Consider the following 21,287-nt stretch of genomic DNA (forward strand, 5'->3'; position numbering starts at 1 on the left):
TTGGTACCAAAATACTAATCACTAGACACCAGTTGTTATTCTAAGAAATGTAAGTCAACACACATTTTGCATCCACAAATACATGCTGATTAGTAGAAATAGCCATACCAAAGAGCACAAAAACAGGGACTCTGTTTACAGTTAGCATGTTTTTGTATAAGTAATTACTTTAGATGTGTGCTGTTAGATATCACATTTTGTGGTACAAATGGCTTTTCAGCTATTGGAATCAGCTTCTGTGTCTCATTTCCAAATTTTTGAATATCCATTTCAGTGCCACTGGACAGTATTTCTCACGTACTGGGAAAAGCACTTCTTGGACAAGAAGTTGGACATGATTCAGCAGTGTGTCTTCCAGCTAAGATTTCCCCTAGATATTGTTAATTGCAGCATTCTTTCTTGACTGACGTAAAAAGCATTACTGAAATTTTAGGTTGTTTCTAACAGTGTCATTTACACAGAAAACACATTGAGTAAAAAATTGAGATATTACTTATTTTAAAACAATTTATCCTTTTATCCCATCGCTACCCCACTTGGAGTCACATAATCCTTCTGACCAACATAGGAGATAATGCATCCTTGTTATAAGACATTAGGAACTGATGCTTTTATTAAGCTGACCTTGTTTTGCCTGCTTCAGAAGAATTTTGGTGGACTGCTATAAAATCATTTGGGAAAATACATGTAATCTTTGTGTTTGTTGCTTACACACTGTAAAACATAAGGCCTTTCTCCTACTTTGCCATTAGGAGGGTTATAGCTGGATATTTGATTAAGAAAACTCATTAGAGAAGCTTGGTGATTGGAATATTATGTCTGATATGAAAATTCAAATAAAGAGAATGAATCTGTATTTGAAACTGATGGCAAACATCTCTCCTTGGTTCCTTGGATTTATCTACTGTTATTGTGGTTTTGTGAGCTGTCTAGCTCAGCAAGTGGCACAGGGTTTGACTTAGGCAGATTTTGTGGCTTCTTATATTTAAAGATGTTACTTTTAAACTGTGTGGTTTTAATGAGAGGGAGAAGGGCTTTTAGATCTTATTTTTCTAATAGGCAAAAATGAGAAGATATTGGCTAGGGACATGTGATGGTAAATTGAGTAAACTGACTGAATGCTATTTTAGATCATCATATGAAAGGGAACTTAAAATACTTTTTTCTGTTTGCAGGAATAGACAATCTCTATGAGAGGGCTCTTCACATCCGCAAACTCCTCCTTACTTTGCCCAGGTCGGTCCTTATAGTGATGAGGTACCTCTTCGCCTTCCTCAACCAGTAAGTGCTTTATCATTCCCCAAGGTACTGTATCTTTATCTGCTTTCCTCTGCTGGTATTGAAGTTCTTTGGGTTTACTCATACTCTACGTAGAATTTACATTTAAGCTCCATTTAACACAAAATATGATCTTCTAATTGGCAATGAAAATAGAAGGAAAACACCAGTTTTCATTCAAATTAAAATTCCATTTGTCCAAAACTGAGCAAGGCTGTAATAAGACAGATTAAAGTGTTGTCTGAAATGGGGAGTGCAGGCTACAGCATTAAAGCTGGTAACAAAATAAGCTGGTAAGAAAAATAACAAAGAAAAACTGCAACTACATTTAAAATAATTTACATAATTTAAAAGTAGATTTTTTTTTCCTTATCTCAAGCTGATTTTAATCTCCTGGTGGGAAAAATAAACAGTATATTCAAGTAGCACAGGCACTACAAGCTACCTATTTGATGCTAGGCACTGCCAGGGTGAGACTTTGTGTTGCTGCTTCTGTTTTCTGGTAATAGGGCTACCAGTATAGAGAACATACATCCCCTGTGTATGCTTTGACATAAAGTAGCTTGGTTCTCACATTGCAAAACACAGGCAGCTGCTGCAAGGAGGGTTGTGTGAGAAAGGGAAGGTGGTGTTTGTGTCTTCATCATCATCCCAGAAAAACTACTTCATTCTCAAAGAGAAAATAAAAGACAGGTTGGGCAATTGCACTGTTTTTCTTCCTCCAGTCCTTCACAACCCTCTCTGGTTTTGCTGACCCCAGTATTTTCACTGCAAATTTTGCTTCTTGTGCACTTTGCCCTGATTCTAGCTTTTCTCTTTCTGCTGCCATATTGTCTGTTTCCTGTTATATCTGTTTTCATATTGCTTTTTTCCTCTTTTTTTTCTAAATTTGCCCTTGGCTGATTCATTCTGTCTTTGTGACCTTCCCCATTTCATCCATCCTGTCTGTTCCTATAGAAACAGGGTCTTTGCAGCCAGGTTGTGTGTGCGTGCCTGTATTCACAGCTGTTCCCGTTTCCTTTCTTCTAGTAATTTCTGAACCACTTTCAAGCAGTATTTAAAAGAGGGGCGGAGATCTAAAGTTTTATGAAAATAATCATTCATTGAAAACATGAATTCATCCCTCTATAGTGACAGTGTGTAAATATCTCATAGGCTTATATCACAGTTCTCCTCTACTTAGACATACAGATTGGCCAGTTATACGAGGTTGTACTTGTTACATGGTCGTGTTAGCTACATCTGTGCTCTCCACAGGAATGCAATTCAGAAAGCAGATCTCATATGCCTCCAAACTGCTCCTGGTGCATCCACAGGAAAAACATTCCCATAGTTTGACTTTCTGCAAATCCAGTTCTGCTTTTTGCATGTGCAGTTAGCCCTGCTTGGCCACATGAAATCGTGAGACCTCACAGCTTTTCCTCATCTGGTCTAGCGTCCTGCTCAAAGCTTCTAAAGTTAGATCAATTTGCTCAAGGCTTTGTCTTGACTTCATTAGCACCAAGTGGAGGGGGAATAATCAGTTCCCTTGAGCTGCTGGCTTTGCTCTTCCTAATAGAGACACATATGTAACTAGCCTTCATCGCTGGAAGACACACTGCTGAATCATGTCCAGCTTCTTGACAAGAAGTGCTTTTCCCAGTGCTTTTCCTTGGGAGCTAACAGTCAGCTCCAGACTGTAATAATACATGGGATTATTTCATCCCACTGGCAGGACTTTGCATTCATCCTTGTTGAACTTGATGAAATCCCTGTTCATCCATTCCTCCATCTTGTCAAGGTCCTTCTAAATGGTAACCCTGCCCTTTAGCATATCTGCTGTCCCCCACAGCGTGGCATCATCTGTAAGCTGGCTGAGTGTGCACTCCATCCTATCGTCTAGGCCATTCATGAAGATGTTGAACAGTATCAGCCCCAGTATTGAGCCCTGAGAAGCACCACTTGTTACCAGCCACCAGCAGAACTTCACCTGTTTCACGATGATAATCTTTTTTACACATTCTTGCACACATTTAAAGGCTGAACCACCTTATAAATCAGTAGAACAAGATGTCTCCGATTAACGCACAGGATGTGATAACAAATCATGACATAAAAAAGAGGAGAGCATGATTAATTTTACAAGCTAGTTATGAAGGGAGTCATTTAGAAGGTTTACCTCTTCAGTCTATATTGTTTGTACATGTACACTCTATAAAATTCCCTTTCTAAAGGGAATATGATGCTGTATTTAAACACAACCAGACATACCAATTCATATGCTGCTTCAGAGTGCAGAACAGCACTGAGATAAAGGGCGTCCCAGTGCTTCAGGTTCTGTTTGACTGGCCCTGCACAGAACCACTCAAAAGCCAGCATTTCGACTAGTAATGCCAAGGCTTTTAAACACGGGAATAAAGAGCAACTTTTCATTCAAAATCAAAATTGAAAGCTAGTAATGTTGAATTTTCTGGAGGAGAGGAGACCTTGCAAAAGTTGATTAATAAGAACAATCAAAGCCTTTTGTTTGGTTGCTTCCAAAATGAAACCCCTGTGGGAGTTTGTGGGCAGCAGGCAAGGTGCTCAGGGATTTTAGGTTGTATGGTAAAAACAGAAACCAGAAGTCACAAGAGCCTTGGCAAGATCCAGGAACCTAGCTACCTCCAGAAAACAATTCAGTCTGCTTAAGTTATATAGCTAGTTGATGGGAGAGGTGCATCAGGGTCTGATGAGAAATGATAAGCGTGATCCACTTTGGATCCAGTCCACTTGGGCCTCCAAGGATAAGCACTGATGAGTTGGAAGCAGCAGCAGTTGATGCACTTTACATTAGCCCATTAAATCAGTGTACAGTAAACACAATAGTGTAGGAACACATACGTCTACATACATATATGTGCTATAAACTCACTTTAAAATGGGTATAGCCTATTGAAGAAATCCTCTTTTTTTGTTTGTTGCATTATGTGGGATTAAGTGTCAAGAAGAACAGGAAATCTCTAAGTTGTGATGGAAAATAGTTTCTCCGGTTTTCAGAATAAGGTTAGTTGCAGTGGAAAAGTCAATTTTTCTTGATTTTTCTGTTATAACAGCCTTTCACAGTACAGTGATGAAAACATGATGGATCCGTACAACCTGGCTATTTGTTTTGGGCCAACCCTGATGCCTGTTCCAGACATACAAGACCAGGTGTCTTGTCAGGCACATGTGAATGAGATAATCAAAACTATCATCATCCATCATGAGGCTATTTTTCCAGATGCTAAAGAACTTGATGGCCCAGTGTATGAAAAATGCATGGCTGGAGATGACTACTGGTAAGTCAGAATATTACCCTTCTATCTCCTTAACAAAATCATTAGACTGGTTGTCTGGATAACTCCTGTGATACAGAATGACTTTTGCACACAGTAGAAGTATGAAGATAAATGAGAAGAACATTTAGGTTCACATAGGAAAGTGTTAGCTGTAAAAAACATGAAGCAAAGGCAATTACAATGAGGTTCCCTACAACATTTTGTGGAGGAAGCTACCCTTGTCTTCAGCCAGACGCAGCTAGAATTCCAGGTGTGCTATGCAGAGCACACAGCCAGAAAATGGCTTTCCGACTGTGAACCATCCTAACAAATTTCAGCTTATGATGCCTTCCCCCTGCTCCTTTCCTCTCTTAGCGACACACACCCCCTTTTCATAAATGAAAGGATTCAAAGGTTCTGGAAACTTCTTAATAACTGAAGATGTTGTTTGAAGGAGAGGTGTGTAGACTTCTTCAGTAATTGCGTATTCATAGCAAGTCATTAGAATTATGTTGCACATAACTTTGTAAGAATAACTTTAAATAATCTCATGGGGGTGGCATATTTTTGATATGTGTGGAAGACATCAGTTACCCCCAGTGGACTGGGGAAGAAAGGGACTGGGTTTTAATGCCCACTGAAGCATCCTTTTCATGCTGTGGTTTCTCTCTCTGCTCGGCCTTTTGTTTCCCTTCAGTGACAGCCCATACAGCGAACATGGTACCTTAGAGGAAGTGGACCAAGATGCTAGTACAGAGCCCCATACCAGTGAAGACGGTATGTCTGTTACATTACTGTGCCTTTGATAGGAATAAGTTTTACAGGTGTTTCATGCGGGAGACCTTCTTCCTTTCCTAATAGTGTCTTATTTGAAAGAAGAGGATTTCAGTCCTGGTGGTCTGTAGCAAAGCCGGCTTCTTTAATCTCTGTTTGTGTGCTTTTTCACTCTGATTCATCCGTGTTTGACCAGCTGTTTCCTTGTTCTCTCCTGATTTGTCCAGTCACAGAAAGGGCAAGAGAGAAACTGTTTCCGTCAGCACGTATTATTTTTTGATATAATGTTACATTTTTAGTGATTCTTTATCTTTTGTCTGCAAAAGCTAAACTTACCAAAAGTATGTCTTTAAGTATTTCAGCTAAGGGATATTTGCCGTTCAGTGGGCTCTATTCTGATATGAATTTAAAAGCTGTTCCATCTGAAGGACTTATAACTACTGAAGAACACGTGTGTACCCCCCCACAGTGAAACTTCTGAACAACAGTCATTTGCTATAAATATTAATCACATATACTCTGAGAGTTCTGGGTGCAATAGATATCCATGAAAAATTTGATGCATCTCTATTATATCAATTCTTTTTAGCCAGGTTTCCTAAAGGTGTATTTGACTGTGACATATTTCAGTTGGACCATCCTTCAGATGTCCCTCCCAGTAACTTCTGCCAGTTTCAAGCAAATGTAACAGATGGAAAGAGGTGTCAAAACTGTTAAAAAACTACCATTTTCCTGACAATTAGTAGCCAGTTAGAGGTGAAGGATTAAGAATAATGGTTCATGTAGGGAAGAGCTGCAGTGTGAGCTCACTGCATATCTGGCCAGCAGGCAACCCAGACAGAACAATTAGCACACGTGCACTTAACACCAGAAGAAACAAAAGCTGCTTCTTGTCCATCTCAGAGGATGTGTGGAAGGAGGAAGAGGAAGAGACAGAGAGGGAGAAAGGGGAGGAAAAGAGCTACAGCAGAAAAGGAAACTTCTTTTTTTAAAAAAGGATGTCATAAGGGATACTGGTTAGGAGCTGGGATGATTGCCATAGGAAAGGGGAACAGGAAGGTGTATCTATAGAAAACCTGGCTACACTGATCCCACTGCACACAAAACAATGTAAACAATAGTTCCACTCTAGCTGTACCCGTCTGCTTTGTCACGTAGACAATCTGTCAGTGACAGATTGCCTGTCTCTTCCCCTTTGCTGCGGTGAGGAGAGGCAGGCATAGTCTGTCAGTGCAGCTGTTTGGCGAGGAGGGACAGTTGGGTGGGCAGGCATCACAGAAGGGGGGAAAAAACTGAGGATAGGAGAGAAGTCAATGTTAATCTTCTGCCTGAGATGTATACCCATGCCTGCACACGCGGTAGGGAATACTGACAGTTTTACAAGACAGCCTGTACGTCAGTTCCTCTTGACGAGCTCTGTAGAGCTAAACCCACCGTCTTTATGTAACATGGCTCCGCTAAATGGTGTGAACGAACTCATAATTGCGCTTTATTTTCCCAAGACAGTATAGCTATACTTTATAAGAGCTCCTCCTTCCATTGGAGGCATGAAGCAAGAGTGGAAGCTGAAGAAGTCTGTCTGTCTCTCATTTAGAGCACAAGTGAAGTAGTGAAACGCAGGCAACACACCAGTTCAATATATTGGGGCCAACTTTGGCATCCCATGACAAAACTGAGAGATAAAGGCCTGAGTGGGCATGGAAAGGAAGTGCAGCTTTTCAGCAGCAATCAAAAGCGGTTACTTCAAAACCATGCCTAGGAAAGATTACGACATCAGCAGGATCCAGAAGAGCAGGGCCATGGCATCGCATAGTGCATCACCTGTGCCTCAATAATCATGGGCTCTACCCCATCACTGTGTTGTTATAATAACAGTTTTACATTCCTGTGTTACAACTGTGTCATTGGTGGAGACAAACGCTGAAGAGAATAGCTGTCAACAGGACAGAGTTCTGTTGAAAGATTTAACTGCTCAAGACATGGCTTTTTGTTCACCAGATTGGCCAGCAACTTAATTCTAGTTGCCCCATCACACCTTTTTAATTAATTCAGTGCCGAAAGGAAGCAGACATTTGTGTTTACAGCGAAATAATTGTTAGCACAAAAATATTTGTAATCTAGGGAAATACTGCTGCAAAGATAAAGATTGGCAAGCCTGGATCGCATACAAAACGGTGTTGGCCTTCGGTTCTCAGCCTGAAAGCTCTAACCCATTTTTTTTCCATGGATACGGCTTTCCAATATAATAGCACATTTTTCTAATGTAGGTTACAAGCTTTCAATTAAATGCATTCACCATCTCTTTGCACATACATTCATATGTTTGTCCTTTGGACAATTCCTTTTATAAAATGTTCTTGGTACCAAACATGAGAGTAGGTGAGTTTTTCGGTTTGCGTATTGAACTTAATGAGAGTCACTGATTGACCTGTGGTGGACAAAAAAAAAGTTTCCACTGAAGAGTCTGGAGTATTTTGGGGGTTTAATGTGATTGATTCATTGATTATAATGTGGATGCATCACTGCCAGCTATATGTGGAGAGAGAGAAAGGGAGGCACAGCATTGCTGCTGTATTGATCAGACACGTGGTACTTATGTGTTTCCCTCTGTTTCAAAATGAAAGAAGCAGATTCTATTAATGTTTTTTTTTTTTTAAATGTTGAAAATTTGTTTAGTTTTATGCTAAAATGTTGTATACATACACAAGACCAAGCAGCTAACCCCATAGGAATTACAGGGTTATTGAAATATAATCCAGAGGCTATGATCAAAAGTGAAAGGATTTATTTTTCTACTTTAGTTATTGTTGTTATAAGAATTACTTGCTATATAAAGTTAAACTACAAGTGAATCTTTCTGTGCCTACTAGAATAAACCCATCTGTAGGGGCTGGCTCGGTAGCACTAGGAATGTTTAATTACAATTTAGAAAACAAGACTTTTTAAAAATTAAAAAATAAATTATGTCTGCAGAGGTAAAATCTGGTAGCTTGGGTATAAGAAGGCTGGAACTTAAAATTGAGCATATAAACACTTCATAACTGCTTAATTTTGAGCATATGAATTGCCTTTTTTTTTTCCTAAGGTTACTGGTGTTCATATATTTCTGTTGATTACTGGAAAGGGAAGAGGGAAGGAGATGCATTTACTGTAGTGTTTTCAGTCTTTTTTAAATGTGCAGAAAGTATCCCTATTAAGGAAAATACAGTTTCTTCTTTCTCCTAAATCTGGAAAATAAATTTAATTTGTGAAGTTCAGAACATTTGTACTCAAGCTGAGGCAGAAAAAAAATCTATGTGTATTTTTGCTGCAGAAAAACCTTTACCTGAAAGTGCCTCTGCAGTAAAGATTCGAAGGATATTGTTCATGTTTTGCTGAAGCAGTTTTTAGCATATTTCCTTTACGTTCAGTTTGCTGACGATTTTTTATTCTTGTTGGAGGCATATGGAAAAGGGCGACTAGGTTTGTTTTCAAAGGAAATAAGAGAGAATTTCCTGAGGAAGTTAAACAGATGGGTTTCTCCTGGGAAAACATACATATAATTAATATCATACTGTTCATAGATACCTCATAAACATAGGCTAAAAATTGAGATGGTAGTTCTGCTGGAAACAAAAATTACAGGGACACATAAGGCTGTAAGATATTGTTGTGTCCGCAACACATAGTAGTTTTCCTGCTTTTCAGTAGCGCATGCCGTGATCGACATTTTGCCAAATTCTGTTCTGTCAACACCTTGCAACATTTGTTTGCTTTTGTGGTTCCCCAGTTAGAGAATGGCTGTCCTGAGGACAGGACTTTGAAGTTGCAAAGCCGGCGTTCTCTGATGGGGTGCAGAAGAGGATAAACACACTGGGAGATAGCGTCTTCCCAGGGACTTCAAGGGCGTGCTCTATTCCCGACAGCCAGAGTACATCTGGGAGAACTGAGGAAGAGCAGAGGAGAGCAACAGCAAACCCCCCCCCAAAAGTGCAGGGGATGGTCTCCCCTCTTTTCCTTAGCTCCTTGTGCCCTGAGGCGCAGAGGGCAGCGCAGTGCCACTTCAGCACCATCACCTCTGTAGGGGGGTTAGTACTACATCTGGCACTCCATTCCCAAAATTAAAATTAGCACTTATGTTTCCTCTGCCCTTTCTGCTCTCCCAAGCTGTTGGATCTGGACAGCTCTACTTGGCATCAAACCTTGATTTTTAAGCACACTGCAACATAATGTGTCATCAAATGGTGGTAGTAATTGTAACAAACTTTGGGGGTCATAAGTAAAAAAGTGAGAACAGAGCTGGATGATTAACAGAGTCCCTAAAGTTCTTCCCACAGTTCTTCAGTTTGTCCTAATTTTTCACTTCCATATCATTGCCTGAGTCACTAGAGATGATAGCTGGTAAGATCCTATATGGCATCAAGTACTTCTTGCTATTGTAGGCGAATGCCCCCAGGTGTGGACTGAGCAGTGCAATTACATTTCCCTCCAAGCCGTCAATTTTACTGTTAGACATTCAGTACCACACAGAATTTGAGTTACAGGTCCCAAATTTAGCTTTCATCACCTTTGCTTTTCTGGAAATGCTTGTATGTCATTCAGTAACCTTGATATTAAATGGCTTAGCTTTTCAAAATGCATTTATTTCTAGGAGTAACTGTTATGGTACTTTGGTTTTAACTATTAAGGCTTGACCTGTAACAAGGTGAATTACTATTTAAGTACAGTCTCAGTACTACTTGCTGTAGGAAAGTTCTCTCCATGTAAAAGCAACATTCAAGCACAGAAAATGTCCCTTTCAAAATAGTAAAACCTGCCTGAACTTATTTTTGTTTCTATTAAGAAAACCGTGTGAGATCCCTGAGGAGGTAGGATTTGTTACACAGACAATCTAACGAACATGTCTCAAAAGTCACATCCATTATGCGTACATTACCAGTTCATACAGCTGGTTCCAGTAGGGCAACTTCCTTCAGATCTCTGGGAACGTATGTGAGTCTTGCAGGCGATGGAAGGGTACAAAAACCAGATTCCCACCATGCACCACACTTAGATTAGTGTAATTCCACTGAGGGAGATAGAACTATTTCTAGTTTAGTCCACTAATTTGTAAATAAAAAGGCCTATATACTCAAGTGTGGGATACTGTATGGTCTGTTGAAATTAGCACAGAAATGGGAAATCCCATAGCTGATCAGTGCAGGGGCTTATGAATCAGTCCAGTACCCATGACCATTGTCAGTTAACTTCAGAGAACATCAAAGGAAAATATATACAGGAAAATTGAGATTTTCTTACTTATTGTAAAGGTATTTTTGTTTGGTTGGGGTTTTTTTTGCGTTTTAACCGTTTTTTGCGTTTTACCCGTTAGCGAGTGACTGGCTCTCTGAAACCTGGGAGCTTTTGCTTCTGAATTCTTGACCCACTTCTTCCATATCCATAACTTACCTACGATCTGAGAACAGTGTGTTCATACAAACGTCTGCTCCTTTTCAATCCTACCTGAACCCAGTAATACCTTCTTATAATGAATTCCACAAGTAACGTGCATGATATGTGTAAAAACAGCGTTCTTTTGTCAGTGTTATGTTATTGCTATTCAATTTAATATTGCCCTCTTAAACATGATGCAAGATAAACAGGCATGTTTGGTTTTATTTCTTTTCATTTGGCAATAGTGTCTTTCCATGCCTATAGTCACTTTGTCACATCTGTACTTTCTGTTAGAGATACACTGTAGATAATCTAGAAATGAAAACAAGATTGTATATTAGAATATATCACTAATATATACACCGGCATTAAAGTTTTCCCAGTTTTCCAGAACGTATCACCCCCCCACCCACCCACCAGAGAAAAGGCTCCTGCCAGCGAGCCATCCGGTAGCAATGCATTTTTAGGAATTAATACTGTTATTGCTAGATTCTTATTTCCGTTTACGTAATGGAAGTAATTTCTGCCAGCGTACGTTACTTTTGCATTTGTAACAGTGAATTCCCCATACCACCGTATGCCATCTCTGGAAAGTTTCTGGGTTTGTAACTCCTAACACCCCGCAGTTAGGAGTCACTGACGGGAGCTCTTAGTGTGACTGCAGAAGCAGCAAACCACAGGACAGCCTTCTGCAGGCTGGGCAAGTTATTAAAAAAAACAGCTGCAAACTATAACCTCAATAAAGGTGCTATCATTATGTTTTCCTGCTGCAGGATGAAGTTAATTTTAAAAAGACATTCCTGCACAAAATGTTGTCATAAAGGGACCGTGGCTTTTATTACCATCCTGGTTCTTTGGGGAATTACAACCTCAGCGATTTTAATTTGCACCAGACAGAAAGTTGCTATGCTAGTCGTTAGCCCAGATGTTAATTTCCATCTAAATATTGCTTTAATTATGTAAAGAAATTTGTCATTTCGGGGACTCTTGAGTTATCGGAGTCAACAAAGTGTGTGATTTTTAAACCTGTATTTTGCAGGTTTTTCTTTATGTTTGAAACTGTGGTGATGAATTTTGATGTGTTTGAGCTCAGGTGCTTTTGGTTTTGTGCAGAAGAAACTAGAGATTGTTAAAATCACAACAGTTTCACTGATTTCCGGGCACAGCTCTGAAGATACCTGCAGGCAGACATTCAGCAGCGGCCCTTCACCGACATCAGTAGGTTTCCAACCCAAGCATAGGTTACAGGATGGAGTCCATCACCAGTGTAAGGCTGAATTTACCAGCACACTGACAGAAGATTAGCCAGGACTGCTGTAACCAATGTTTGAAACCAATGTTTCAGAAAATACCAGCCTCCCCTGCAGAAACCAGAGGAACTCGGGATGTTGGAGCAGGCAGAGCTGCCTTAGGCAACTTCGGGCCACACAGGGACTGCCCCTAGGGAGGAGTTGTCCTTAGGCGGTCTGGAGCCATCTGCCTCACTCAAAAAGGGTGTTAAGGAAGCAGATTAAAGCACTAGGCTTCCATGTAGTGTAAAACACTAGGTTTTCACTAGGTCTGCACACTTGTCACGTAAAAGACAGAAGTCTCATAGCCCAATTAGGCAGAGCATCCTTACTCATGCACAGGGAAATCCTGTCTTCCTTCCTTTGCCACTGCGGATGTTAAGGGCACGCTGGTTTACTTTTCCTTTATCACATTGGTTCCTCAGGCCTCTGATTATTCATCTGGGTTTGTTCATCTTATTTTCAGAGGTCTTCATTGCCTGGCCTCCATCCCACTCCCCAGCCATGAAGAAGCCCTTGCAGCAGGAGGCAGAGACCTCTCTCCCAGCAGCAGCTATTGTAACATTTGAGTATGCGGTTATGTTTTCTGCAGCTTGCGAAGCAACCCAGATGTTTCACACTTGGGGCACAGATTGATTATGTTTCTTTGTAAGGCACATATTATAACTACTGCCTGAAGTCTGTCTTAGCTGACCTGATTTCTGTCAGCTCTGCTCAATAAGACTGAGCACTGAGAAAATGCAATAAATGGGTTTTATCAAACCAAAATGAGCAGATAAGCTGGTATGGAATCTGGTATCCGTTCTTCTTCCCTCCCTACACAGAGTGTGAGCCCATAGAAGCTATAGCCAAGTTTGACTACGTTGGAAGATCTGCACGAGAACTCTCTTTCAAGAAAGGAGCTTCCCTTCTGCTCTATCACCGAGCTTCTGAAGACTGGTGGGAAGGAAGGCACAACGGAATTGATGGCCTTGTCCCTCACCAGTACATAGTGGTGCAGGATATGTAAGCAGTGTCTGGTGTGACTAGGTTCTTGGTGGGGTGTCAGACATGCTGAAGCAATTAACAAAGTGGTTTCCAAACAGGACAGTGGTTTGAAGGCTCAGATAGATTAAACATTAGCCTTCTGTGCAAGATGCCTCTGTCTTCATTGCCCTGAATTGACAGCTTTTAATCAAAAGCTATTACTAGGCTAAGCTACTTTGTTTATGGGTATGTTCCCAGTATATTAAGAGACAGATGCTGCTGCACCTATTTTAATTTGACTATCTCTGTGTAGCATTTGCTGACATTTAACTTCAGAATAGCAAGGGCTGGAGAATGCAGCCTTGAACTCTTCTTTTACAGTATTAAGCATGTGCTTTGCCAAGGAAGACAAAGTTCTCATTTTCAGAAAGGTTACAGTCAAAATGTAAAGAACTCAGTAAACAGAAGGATTATAAGCAATTTTGGAGACATGGAGGGGCTGTAGTGCATTACAACATGCCTGCTTTTCTTAAGGGGATTAAAATCTGGGAGTGCCAAGATGCTCTCTGTCACACCTAACTCACTGACTTCTCATGTCACCATGTGTGTTCCGTTCAGGGATGATACTTTCTCAGATACACTGAGCCAAAAAGCAGACAGTGAGGCCAGCAGCGGACCCATAACTGAGGACAAGTCATCATCAAAGGACATGAACTCTCCCACTGACCGTCACTCTGATGTGTATTTAGGAAGGTAAGCTTGAGCATAACATGTTTTCAGTAGTACTGCTTACAGCTCGGTTAACGCAGCAATTGCTTCACCATGTGCTTATAGTGGGTCACTATAACTTGTCCTATAACCACTTATTCATTGGTGCAGGCAAAGAAAGAGATCAGAACCTCCACCTCCTCTAAGACGCCCTGGCAGGAGCAGTGACGGTCACTGCCCTGTACACCCACCTCACCCTCTTTCCAACTCTTCCATGGAGCTAGGTTCCCCCAACCTGGCAACTCACTGCAGTCCCAGAGCCCTCCTTCAAAATCGCAACCTCAATGCCGACAGCCCTGAAAGGAGGCGTAGGCCTGGACATGGCAGTCTCACCAACATCAGTAGGCACGATTCTCTGAAGAAGATTGATAGCCCTCCAATTAGAAGATCTACATCATCGGGTCAGTACACGGGTTTCAATGACCATAAACCACTGGACCCAGAGTCAATAGCTCAGGTTTGTGTCTTTTTTATTTTATGTCACTCTCTGATTTTCTGAGGGGCAAGTCTCAGTGAATAGCATAGCGCAGAGCACGTACACTGGTAGGAGTGTGCGTGCAGGAGAATATCCTGCTTAGCTTTTTAAACAGAGTGCATGTGAAAGAAGATGCATTAAGGGCTCCGGGATAGAAGAAACACAAGGGGGAGTAGACATTGCAGTAGCAATAAAAAGAAATTTTTTCCTGTTATACCATAATGAAATTGCCTCTGCCACCCAGAACACTAAGATAGTATATGATTACAACAGCTATGTAAATCTGCGTGCTCTGATGAAGGCTGGCCTATTCTAACTTGCATGTAATTAGTGTTCAATTATTTCTCAGTATTATGCTCTGCAGAAAAGTGCTCTGACTGGTTAGTAGCGACCATTGCCATTCAAAGGAAATACTTACAATCCGTGTGCATTTTACATAGTTTTCGTGTAGTTCATACCGTATGTTGATTTGATGCTTGTAGTTGTGCCTAAGAACATGATGTGCAAGACATTGCACCGGCACAAATTGTGGGCCATCTTATCGCTGTGTGAACACTCACCAGTCTCATTCCTGGCAGTGAAGAGGTGAGAAGGATGGAATAGGGAGCACCCTGATCATCAAGTTGGTCTGTTGTACAGAGCTGGTAACAGCTCTTGAGCAAATAGATACTGCTGTCTTCAGAACTCGCGTTTTGTCTAGGTAGTATAACATGATTACTAGGGGCACCCTGAGGGTACAATATGATTGCAAAAGTATTTTACAATAACGCTAGCACTCATGTTTTAAAATTTAATGTACTGGTGATGCTTGCTTTCAGACTGCTTCCAACGAGGAATAGAAGGGACTGTCATGCTTGGGTCAGAAAGCTGAACTGTGTATTTAGAGAGTTAGAAAGTGTAAATGTTGCTGTTTTATTTTACTGTAAGTTATTTATTTACTTTCCTGGAACCACACACAGTGCTGTTTGGTTTAAGCTATTTTTTTTGATGCATAGACTAGTGATCATTTGGCAGTGAGAGAACCCAAACTTTGATTAAAATGCATGAAAGTTACTGTAAGCAAGCAGGGAACACCAGATACTTAACCTCAGTTGTATCTCAATACCACTGAAAAATAGTGAACTAGTGTGCATTCTTTTAGCATTTGTGCCAGAAATCCTGACGAAAAAAATAATTTCCTAGGTAAGCTCACTGAACAATGTCTTGCAGGTTCTTTTCTGCTTAAAATTTAACTTAGAGGAACAGGAGGAGAGAAGAGCTGATAGACAAACAAGCTTTATTTCCTTACAAAACCTGATTTATAATCCCCTGTGAGGGAATACAGATCCTGAACACCTGGGGCACTAGATGAGGAGAGCAGTCAGCTGAGAGGTAGCAAATGGACTAAAATCTTTACAGCTGTCAGTAGCCAAGAGATGACAGAAATATTCATCGTTAAAAATGCTGCTAAGCAAATATCCATGTCCTGAAAATCACTTAGTAAAATGGCTTTCAGGTTTTAGTTTAATTGCTCTTTAAATTTTTTTAGATGAATTTTGACTCTCTCATGTGAACAGGTTAAGTATTTGTGAAGTCCAGCCAAAACTGCCATCTTGACAATCGTAGTGTCTTTCAAATAAATCTGGTGGAAGTTGGCTTTAGCACTATAATACTTGTTAAGGAGAGGGTGCATTTTTCACCCCCTCTTCCTGCTCCTCCTGAATTGCGTTCAGTAGCAATTTGAATGATGTGCCGCTCTCTCTGTGCTCTGACCCAGGACATCGAGGAGACGATGAACACGGCGCTGAACGAGCTCCGTGAGCTGGAGCGGCAGAGCTCGGCAAAGCATGCCCCTGATGTCGTGTTGGACACCTTGGAACAAATGAAAAACACCCCCACCCCTGCCACCTCCACGGAGTCGCTCAGCCCTCTCCACAGCATCGTTTTAAGGAGCTCCGAGCCTCAGATCCGCCGTAGCACTAGTTCTTCCAGTGATACCATGAGTACTTTCAAGCCCATGGTGGCCCCTAGAATGGGAGTGCAGCTGAAACCTCCTGCTCTTAGGCCAAAACCTATTGTTCTTCCAAAAACAAATCCTAGCATAGGGCCTTCCCCTCCTTCCCAGGGTCCAGCCGACAAATCTTGCACAATGTAGACAGCTCAGCCACCCACAGTGCCCGGCTTGGGTATGCTAGGGGAAGGGATGGATTAACGATAGAAGTCAGGGCTCCATAACATCGTTTGTTCATGTTTGTAACTGGAGAGGCTTTGTTTTTCAGTGTTTTTGAATGTATTGTCTGAAACTAGCTACATTAACATGGGCATTTGTATTTTGTATGGTTTCAATTAAAAGAAAAACTGGACAATTGTGCATCGTTTTAAAAAACAAACATAGACTTACTTGAAAACTTGATGCTGCACCATTTGTAATAAAAACAACACAGATCACAAACAGCTTGCCACGTTGTACCATACTTCACAGTCGTACCGTAATACCAGATCCTGCACAAAACTAAGGGGCGGGGGAGTCAGGGGAGGGGGGACCTCTTATTTCTGGGTCACTAAACCAAATCTCAAGCAGGTTAGTAAGAGCTGAAATCTAGCATGTGAGGATTAAGTGTCTGTGTGGAATGTCTAAGTCATCTCAGGCCACATTTCTTATTTAAGACACACCAAAATAATCCACCAAGCCCTCACAACTCTCACAATCGGCACCGAGTTTTAGCTTTCTTGTTGGCAGTCTCACGAGAGACAAGCACTGGATGGATCTGGAGATCACATTGCTCTCACCGATAAAAAGCAGCATTCCAGGTCACAGCTAAAGCACATCTCCAGGATAGTATCTAGAAACTCCTTTTGCTGTCCTCTGTAACAGTGTACCTTTTCCCATGAAGCTAGGCCTTCATTCCCTGAGACTACATATTTTCACAAAAGCTAACTTCATTTAAAGTTCATAGTTGAGCGAGCCAGGCTCTGGGGAGTACGTGAATCTGTTGGTCCATTAGGCAGGCTGATAGGCGATTAAAAGGATCAAATACACGGTAATTCAGCAAAGTATCCCATTGCCTTTACTGCTCGGTGTCCAATTAAAGACATGATTTGAGTTGTAATAGTCGGAGTTGCGAGCTGACCTGGCTCTGCTGGCCGCCTTGCACAGCGCAGAGACTGCGCACGTCCTCGGTTATGCTGACAGCAGCAGGACAGGGACTCTGAAGGGGGACTACCTCCTGCCAGCGATGCAGGGGTCAGTTGCAGGACAGACAGCTGAGTTTCTACCGCCTAGATTCAAGCTGACTAAAGTTTTCTGTAAACACTTTCCCCCCCTTCCCCTGTTTTTTTTAAATGACAGAAATCAGTACCTTTCTTATGTCTGTATGAGTGACGACTGTCAACTTTGCTTAGCGCTCTGTTGTTAAACTTTGTTAGGCGTGAACTAAATGTACAGCTGTTTTGCACATTGCCACAGTAAGCCATAATATTATTTCTGTGAATATATTTTCCGACATCCAATCCATAAAATAAGTTTCAGTGAAGAAAACGGGGAAAAAAAATCCGTTGTAGTCCACCTACAGGAGTACAACTGGCTTTAAGACCTGTCTTTCCATGTATTATTTAAGATCTCACCGTTGGAAAGCTTGAAGTTGTACCATTCGCTATACATAAAAAATTGAGTTTGGGAGGGGAAGCGTAGTGACAAAATTTGATAGACATAATTACTGAGGTGACAGGAGTCATTTCCTGTTATTATTTAGGAGCAATTTATTCCTGCTCTGGTTTACACCCTGTAGATAGGTAATGCAAGGCCCCAGGTGTGAAAACTACCCCATGAACTGAGAGCCAAACTGCTCCTGGTATTTGCAACCCCATCTCAATCCAGCCGCAGACGTCACACGCGTCTGCGTCTAGGTTAGAGGCAAAGTCTTAATCCGAGGTGCAGCGTCGGTCAGTGAACCTCCAGCCCCCTTGACTCTACTGCCCAGTCCTAAAGCCGGGGCAAGAGCCTAAGCCAGGCCAGCCCCAGCTGCAGACCAGCGCTGGTCTATAGGGTCTGTTCACTTGGTCGGGACCAGAGACGTTTTCAAGTAGTTCCCCAATTTACTAGAATCAGTGGAACAAACTGGAATTTCAGCTTTCATTTACATGCAGTTTTAGTCTAGCGTTTCTAAATTAACCCACCTGGCATAATTGAGATGGATACCTGTATCTTTGAATTACATAGGGAATTTTGTATGTTTAAATAACTGTACTGGATTCCATAATGCTTATATTAGAAATTGTTTAGCAAAAGAAAATATTAGAAACAGTGCATTTAGTGAATGCATCCACTTAGTGCATTCACACAGTTAAATGTGTAGTTTGATGGTTATTATAGATACTTAAAAGTATAGTAAGTGGATATGTAACAGGAAAGACTGCTACAACTACAGACGTACTAAAAGGTAACTCCTGCACACCTAATCCAATCAGTATTGTCCTTTACTGTCAAGTTTGATAAATTGCAGTACTGGTAGCTTCCTGCTTGTTGACTGTTACCTAATTGTGTCAATGTACATCTGTAGTATGTACATGTGAAAGTGCCTTTAAATTTTAGAGGAGCTTTAGCCTTGCTCTTGTACTGTTGCATTTCCATTGCATCCTTCCCTGTTCGTGTATGGCTGCATTCCCATTGCATTCCTTCCACTCTCGAAGAACAAATAAAAACATGGAAATTTCACGGTTCTGGAAGAGAAATGTACTGTTAATCTGTTGTGACAATGCACTTTTATGTATAGTACTGTACATTTTTGGCATGTACCATTACAAGCTTCAGTATACATTCAGGTTTGTTCTTCATAGTGTATCTTTATAATAAAGAAGATAGTTCTGTCTGTGCGTGTAGTTTTGCTGGGTATCTTCTAATGTGGATTGCCAGTCTGCCTTTACCTTCCACATAAAGGGAAAACAATCGGCATCCCCCAGCCACCCACACCCCACCCTGCATCAGGTCCCATCACTGTCTTGGCCTGAAGAAGTGCTTGTTCCCAGACAGGCTTTTACCTAACTTAAAGAGCACCATCCCGGTAAGCTCACCCAAGTCCCTCTGTACCTGAAGACCTCCCCACAAAGAGCCACCAACCTCGCATGGTTCTGCCCGAGCACCCATCGAGGGCGGCCGACCCCACTCCCGCTGGCTGCGGGACCCCCCGTCACCCACTCGGGCAGCACCCCAGCACCACCCTCCCGTTATTCACAGGAAAAAAAGGGGTGAAAAAACCACTCCAGCTTCCACATTTTAAAAACACGGTCCCAGAGTGAAAAGAATAAAAAAGTCTACCTGGGGGCATTTCTTGCAGCAGAAAAAGGGATGCCATCGCGCTGGGGGGCGGGGGGAGTGCCACAGGTAAAGGTTCTCTTCAGTGACCCTATGTCCACGTAACGGTGGCAATACACACGCCTCGGCAGCTGGCTGCAGGAACCAGGGGGGCTGTGAGCCTCAGGCTGCACGAGAGACGTTCAGCCATGGATCAGTCGCTGTCCAGGATGATTCCTGGGCTTGGACTGCAGCTGCCCGGACAGGCCCGCCGTGCCACCCAGCTTACATGTGTTTAGGGGGAGAAAGGCTACTTGGAAACGCATTTCCAATCCTTGCTTAAAAAAAAATTAGGGGCAGGAGCCATAGCTGAAGGGGCCGGTTTTAAAGTCATCTCTGGTTGTGGTTTGAGGACCACCATCTGCCCGGAGGGTAAGAAGGGGACGAATGTCAGGCAGTGCGGGGCAGTGTGGGGGGCCGGGCGTGCTGGCCACCCCGGCTCAGAGCAGGGCTTTCGTTCTTCATGCTGGGAAAGCTGCCGTAACGCAACTGTTCATTAGTGGCCTCATCGATCAGCCCGTGGTGACAGCCTTTGTATCACAGTGTCCAGTGACCTACTTTGGGTATTTCTTCTTGTCCCCTACTGCACAAAAGCCGACTAAGAGATTCAGGAGGGGACAGCAAAGGTCATTCTTCATTCAAGGTCCTGCACAGCCCAGAGGACGTGTAACCCAATTTCCACAGGCAGCCTGCATGCTGGTGAGGAAAGAGGCTTCTGTGGCAGTTTTCGGTCTATTTTAAAATAACTAAGAAAACACAAGAAGAGGGGTCTCCTCCTGCTGTGCAACGTGAAATTTCGGTGTTGCACTGCGCTGACTTCTTAACTTGCTTCCAGGTTTTGTAGTGGAAAAAAGCACAGCTCTCACGGAGACAGCCAAAGGTTTTGGCAGGTGACTAGGGAAGCGCTGACTTTACTGGCACTCAGAAAAGCAAAGGGGGTGATGAGTTGTTTTGTTGAGAGAAGTGCATTAACAGAAGGGACAATGAGCAGCAGTGGCAGTGGGGTGTTCAGCTCTCGGGTCACCACTGAAAATCGCTGTTTCAAGCCACGTGCAACTCCAGGACACTGCACTGCCCCAGCCTGCACAAACGCCTCTTCAGCCAGCATAAGGAAACCACAGAGGCTCAGCCCAGGGTTTAAGTTCTCCTTGGTGGAAACGCACAGTATGTTACTTTGCAGCTCACAGAGACTTACCCTGCACGGGAGGATCCAGGGTCACTCTGTTTGATCAGTGCTACCCTGTGGGATGAGCCTTGATGTTAGTCTGGGTGGTACTGATACATGGGGAACAACTGGAACCGGCCTAACTAGTGATGGTACAAGATGAAAGTACCATTCTTGTAGGTAGGAATATCGCTTTTTCCATTAACTTGGCTCTAGGGGGGAAAAACCACAAAATCTATAACATTTGAAAGGCCAGATAGATCAACAATTTAGCACCTTAAAATCCAGTTAGCTAACAGCTCAATTACCGTTAAAAAAAACCCTAAACAACTGCTAGTTTAGACATGCCACTGTAATTGCAGCTACTCCCTTGCTCTCTGTTTTCTGCCAGGCGTTTGCAGATCATGGCGCTGACAGCACCAGGCTCTGCCGGCACTACAGCTCCGGCAGACCTGGCGTGAGCAAGTTTTCCTGCTGGGGAGGACCGCGACGCCGGGATCCTTACGACTTGGGGGTGTCACTCACTCTCTCCGCCGCAGTGCCGCAGCCCGCCCGG

At 42.3% G+C, this 21,287-nt stretch overlaps 1 protein-coding gene across 1 annotated transcript in view; it reads left to right on the top strand.

The window, feature by feature from the left end:
- Positions 1-17,214, top strand: part of SRGAP1 (SLIT-ROBO Rho GTPase activating protein 1) — a 50,415-nt gene extending 33,201 nt beyond the window's left edge. The window contains exons 12-18 of the mRNA XM_009577269.1: positions 1,176-1,281; positions 4,350-4,574; positions 5,251-5,330; positions 12,853-13,033; positions 13,613-13,747; positions 13,874-14,219; positions 15,994-17,214. Of these exons, the coding sequence (XP_009575564.1) occupies positions 1,176-1,281; positions 4,350-4,574; positions 5,251-5,330; positions 12,853-13,033; positions 13,613-13,747; positions 13,874-14,219; positions 15,994-16,371 (1,451 nt within the window). The 3' untranslated portion in view covers positions 16,372-17,214. The remainder of the gene's footprint in view (positions 1-1,175; positions 1,282-4,349; positions 4,575-5,250; positions 5,331-12,852; positions 13,034-13,612; positions 13,748-13,873; positions 14,220-15,993) is intronic.
- Positions 17,215-21,287: the final 4,073 nt, after the last annotated feature.

The sequence above is a fragment of the Fulmarus glacialis genome, unplaced genomic scaffold, assembly GCF_000690835.1.
Source record: "Fulmarus glacialis isolate BGI_N327 unplaced genomic scaffold, ASM69083v1 scaffold44874, whole genome shotgun sequence".
Taxonomy (NCBI): Eukaryota; Metazoa; Chordata; class Aves; order Procellariiformes; family Procellariidae; genus Fulmarus; species Fulmarus glacialis.